Below are 5,846 nucleotides of genomic sequence, written 5' to 3'. Positions count from 1 at the left end.
CCGGTGATAATTATATCAAAATTTAGCTATGATGAGTAATTAAATAGTATAAATTTGCTTATCCACATAATTTTTCAAAAGATTTATACCTCCATTAAGTTGAATCAAATGAGCCTTAAGAAAAGGTGGTCAAATAAAAAATTTGTTGCTCTTCTTTGTGACAGAGGAACGCCAACTAGCTTACACTGTTATAATCAATGTAGTTCATAATCTTATTTGATTTGTTATAGAGATCATATAAAGTAGGAGAAAATCAATTTCACTATAATAAAAAATTAAGTAGCAATTAATTAGATAAGTAGAAAATCACTAATAATATGATACCCTAGAGTTCGGAGTTGGAGCTAGTAAGGAAAGTATTTTAATGTGAACATAGAATTGCATGATAAAACAAGATATTTCTTCTGTTTCAATTTATGTGATACTAATCGAATTTTGAGATTCAAACAAGTTTATTTTTGACGCAGTTTTTTTATATATTTATTAAATATTTTTAATTGTCAACTATTGTGACTTGTAGTACTTTTTTCATAGTACGGAAAAGGGCCTAAAATACCTTCAAAGTATTGAAAATGGTACAAAATTACCCTTCATCCACCTATTAGCTCCAAAATACCTTTCTCACCACCTATTGGCTCCAAAATACCCTTGTCATCCACCTTTTGGTTCAAAATTGACCACTTATTTAACGGTATTAAATTTAAACTATTTATATTTTTTTTTAATACGTGGTGTTAAACTAATTGTTATAATTTAACTTATTAGTATGATTTATAAATCAATCCACTACCCATCCATTACTAATTAAACACCTCCAAATTAACAAATTCGTCACGTTATTAATTGAGTGTTTTTAAAAATTTGAGGTGAAAATATTGATAGAAGTAAACTATCATACATTCAAGTTTCTAAATAAAAATTATCGATAAACTTGAAAGTCTGACTATGTTCATCTTAACTATCCTTACGGCTCAATTATGTGATGTTACTTCATAAGTTAATTTTTTTCAAAATAGTATATTAAAGGTTTTAAAACAAATCATAATTATTTAAAAAATTATATTTAAAAAAGGTGCATGAATTAATTCGAAATGTATTAATTCTTTACCATTAATCATAAATTTCTAATTCAATCTTGAAAGAGGATCCTATTAAAAGTGTCGTCCTAAATAAGCGACTCAAGCTAAATTTAATTGGGGTTTCGATTTGGACTCGAATAATTTTAGATGTCATTTTTAAGAATCTATAATTTCATCGTGTTTTAGTAGTGTTATGACAATTTTGATCATAATTGGATTATTAATTGGGTGGCGTTTAGTTAGTAATGAGTGGATAGTGGGTTGATTTATAAATTATATTAATAAATTAAATTATAACCAATAGTTGAACGCCAAGTATTTTAAAATATTTAAAACAATAAAATAGGTGGTCAATTTCGAACCCAAAGGTAGATGACAAGGGTATTTTGGAGCCAATAAGTAAATGAGAAGGGTATTTTGAAGTCAATAGGTGGATGAGAAGGGCATTTTGAAGCCAATAGGTGGATGGAGGGTAATTTTGTACCATTTTCAATACTTCAAGGGTATTTTAGGCCCTTTTCCATTCATAGTATTTAAATGTATAAACTATAATTCAAAAAAATTAAAAATCTCATTTTTAAATTTATAATCAAAATAAAACTATTTGATTCTCAAAAATCTAAATTATACCAAAGGTCCAAAGTTAGTTTGGATCTCGAAATTTATTGTGCCAGGAAGTATCATTTAAAGGAAACAAAAAAGATCAAAAAATTTCATAGGATACCCATGTCCAAATAGTCAATAAGGGTAGCTCATAAGCAAATTTGGCCTAGCTAGGGTTGGTGGCGGCTCAACAATGTATTAATTTTTCCTATATGAATTGACAAAAAAAGCTAGAGAGTCAAGGGACATGTCAAGCAGCACATGGAACTTAAGTCAGGTATTGTTCCCTACTGCTTCACATGCATTTAATATTTGTTGCACCTCTGCTTCTTATTCTATATAGTTAAATAAAATAAAATAAATCTATACTATATGTTATTTCTTATTCCATCATCATCCACTTTAGGTGTTGTCTATATTTATTACTTGTGTTTAAAAACAAGTGGTACTTGTATGTCTAGCTATCTTCATATAGTAGTACTTAATTTCTTTTGTTCATATTCATTTAATTATTACCTGTCATGGGCCCAATATTTCTTTGATTCCACGCCTAAATTGACAGTTCTGTGTTTCTATATATTTTTTTTTAAGAAAAACTTTTCTTTAAATTAATGAACAACTTTCTTGGTGGGATCAGATTACTTGTCTATTAACTTCCCTAAAGTTACAAAATCTGATATATCCAAAGTCACTTTAATTTTGTGCTTATCGTCCAACTAATAAAACCTTACAACAAACAAAACACAAATACACATCTTGATTTGACTAATATTACTTACTTTTCATATGAGGAACCATTTGTCAACCGGATTTCATTTGAATCTTTTTTATTAAAATATTAGATTGTGTAAGTATAAAGTTAAAACTATTTAAATATATGTGATAGGGTATCGAATCTTTCTTTAACTCTTGGCATGTTTATTTTTTTAGAAAATTGAGTCTTTTTAGTGAAAATTTTAAGTTTAATTTTATTTATTTTAATTGATTAAAATTTTAAGTTTGATTTTATTTATTTTAATTGTTTATATTTTCAGTAATCGATAATTGATATGTTAAAAATATTCCGAGATGAAATAACATTGATAGAGATTGAGTGGCTAAAATAGTAACACAGTCAAACCCCTTCTTTATTATAAATTTTTTATATTTTTGGCATAAATATTTCAGTAAAAAATTAGTTACATTGCTCACGTCTTTGCATGAAAACTCTTCATGTTTCCAAGCAAAGAGAGAAATACTGTGAACACCTAATTTTTTACCAAAACATAATATATTTTACATCAATTTAAAAAGGGTTATATTTAAAATAAAATAAAATAATAATAATAAATTTTCAATTAATAAAATTATAAGATCAATTATAGTTTAATAATAAAAAAATTGATAAATAGAAGTTGTGAATTGAAGTTATTTGTTAATTATATCTAGTCTAAAAATAATAATAATATAGAAAATATTATGAAAAAATATAGAATAAGAAAAGAAAAGAGGAGTCCTACAAATTTCAAATTTGTTTTACCTTATCCTAATTACTCCCAACTTCCTAACTAATTTTCCTAAAAAATCACATCCCATCTATTTATTTATTATTGTTATAAAGTATTTGTATTATAGTGAATGTCTATCATGTGGAGTCCTTTTTAGGATATGATTAAAGAGTCCTCCTACTTGGGGACCAAGTTAGATTTTTCCTATAAATAGAGTGCTCCTCTTCATTGTAAATCGATTCATCAAGAGAAATAACAAGTCTTCTCTTCTTTTCTCTCTAGCTTCTTCTTCTTATTCTATAGTTTTATAACACGTTATCAGCACGAGACTCTAATTTCTCAAAAGTGAAGATTAGATTTGAAGAATTAATAAAGGTATTATTTATTCTTTTGTTTTTAATTTTAATGGTCAATCTTACAAAACTAGAGTTCACTGCCCTTCAAAGTTCGGGCAGGAACTACCTCTCATGGGTGTTGGATGCTGAAATCCACCTTGATGCAATGGGTCTTGGAGACACCATAAAAGAAGAAAATAAGACATCAAATCAAAACTGTGCACGAGCAATGATATTCTTGCGTCATCATCTCGACGAGATTCTGAAAATCGAATATCTGACAATTAAGGATCCACTTGTTTTGTGGAAAAACCTAAAAGAAAGATTTGACCACTTGAAGATGGTCATACATCCAAAGGCACGATATGATTGAATGCATCTAAGGCTACAAGACTTTAAGTCTATACATGAGTATAATTCTGCCATGTTCAGAATCACTTCTCAATTGAAATTATGTGGAGAAACGATCAGTGAGATTGATATGATGGAAAAGACGTTCTCCACTTTCCATGCCTCGAATGTTCTCTTGCAGCAACAATATCGAGAGAAAGGTTTCAAAAACTATTTTGAACTAATTTCTCATCTTCTTGTGGCCGAGCAAAATAATGATTTATTTTTGAAAAATCATGAGAATCGACCTACTGGATCTGAACCACTTCCTGAAGTGAATGAGGCATACGCCCACCATGCTAGGCGTGGAAAAGGTCGCGGTCCTCGTGGTCGTGGACGTGGTCGTGATTATGGTCAAGAACGTAATTCTAATCTTGGCATTAATCATTCATCAAATAAAAAGGAAAAAAGAAAGGATGAGAAACGTGAATCAACCAGGGAAGGTTATTTTCGATGTGGTGGAAGAGGTCATTATGCACGTGATTGTCGTACTCCCAAACACTTGGTTGAGCTTTATCAAGAATCACTAAAGAAGAAAGAGAAAAATCCTGAGGCAAATTTTATCTCTGAATATCAAGTTGACATCACGCACTTGGATGTAGCAGATTTCTTCGCACATCCTGAAGGAAAAATAGATCACTTAATTGGTGATGGTTCTGTGAACATGGAAGAGTGATATTTTTTTTGTAATATTTATTAATAAATTTCATGTAATGATAGTTGTTTGCATGAATATTAGTATTTTAAATTAGTTTAGTCGTTCATTAGCTTGTTCCTTAATTCTTAATAAAATAATATATATTTTTCATTGATTTATTTATATGATTCTAATATGATAGAGTTAGTCAAATACTAAACTTTATCACGTGTTTGTATTATATTAGGTATTTAACTTGATCTAATGTTAAAAACATGCAGTCTGTTATTAACTAGGATTAAATAATGATTTTATTTTAATTTCCTAATAACTCGTTTTTGACTTAGAGGAAACAATAAATTAAGGCTCAATTTCTAATATTTAATCATTAATTTATTCCTTTGAATATATTGTACCCTTTTGACAACACTAATATTTAATATATATTTATTTTGTGTATGTCATTTCATGTGAAGATATGGATAATTCTAAGAACATATTATCGAAATATGAAGATATTTGTTTGATTGATTCTGGTACAACACATACGATATTCAAAAATAAGAAATATTTTTCTCATTTAAGTATGGGTAAAATAAATGTTACTACAATTTTTTGTAGTACTAATATGATTAAGGGTTTGGAAGAGCCATTGTAATTTTGCCCAAGGGAACTAAACTCATCATTAATAATGATATGTTTTCTCCAAAATCTAAGAGAAACTTGTTGAGTTTTAAAGATATCCGTGAAAATGGTTATCATATCCAATCAATGGATGAAATAAATCTTGAATATCTTGGTATCACCAAGTATGTCTCTGGGCAGACATGTGTTATAGAAAAGTTCCATGCTTTATCTTCTGGCTTGTATTGGACAAAACTTAGTGCAATTGAGGCACATTTTATAGCAAATAAGAAGTTTACTGATTCCAATACATTTGTACTTTGGCATGATCGTCTAGGACATCCTGGGTCAATAATGATGAGACGAATTATAGAAAATTCGAATGGACATCCACTAAAAGACCTAAAAGTTCTTTTAAATGGTGAATTTTCTTGTACTGCTTGTTATCAAGGCAAGTTAATTGTGAGACCATTACCAATGAAAGTTAAGATTGAGTCCCCTGCGTTCTTGAAACGTATACATGGGGATATTTGTGGACTTATTCACCCACCTAGTGGGTCATTTAGATATTTTATGGTTCTAATAGATGCGTCTTCTAGATGGTCTCATGTGTGCCTATTGTCATCTCGTAACTTGGCATTTGCAAAATTATTGGCACAAATAACAAGGTTAAGGGCACATTTCCTGCTAA

General features: G+C 29.0%; 1 protein-coding gene across 1 annotated transcript; it reads left to right on the top strand.

Moving 5' to 3' along the window:
- The first annotated feature begins 3,574 nt into the window (after positions 1–3,574).
- Positions 3,575–4,570, top strand: LOC138339295 (uncharacterized). Its single transcript, XM_069290886.1, has 2 exons — positions 3,575–3,847; positions 4,037–4,570. Exons 1-2 carry the CDS (start codon positions 3,575–3,577, stop codon positions 4,568–4,570), a joined length of 807 nt encoding a protein of 268 aa, XP_069146987.1.
- Positions 4,571–5,846: the final 1,276 nt, after the last annotated feature.

Source organism: Solanum lycopersicum, chromosome 11 (assembly GCF_036512215.1).
Source record: "Solanum lycopersicum chromosome 11, SLM_r2.1".
In the NCBI taxonomy this organism is placed as follows: domain Eukaryota; kingdom Viridiplantae; phylum Streptophyta; class Magnoliopsida; order Solanales; family Solanaceae; genus Solanum; species Solanum lycopersicum.
The sequence above is the reverse complement of the archived record's forward strand: the minus strand, read 5'-3'. Positions and strand labels throughout refer to the sequence as shown.

Coding starts and splice junctions, on each gene's coding strand:
- LOC138339295 (XM_069290886.1), top strand. CDS start 3,575: ATGGTCAATCTTACAAAACTAGAGTTCACTGCCCTTCAAAGTTCGGGC. Junction 3,848..4,036: donor GATTTGACCACTTGAAGATG/GTCATACATCCA, acceptor GTTCTCTTGCAG/CAACAATATCGAGAGAAAGG.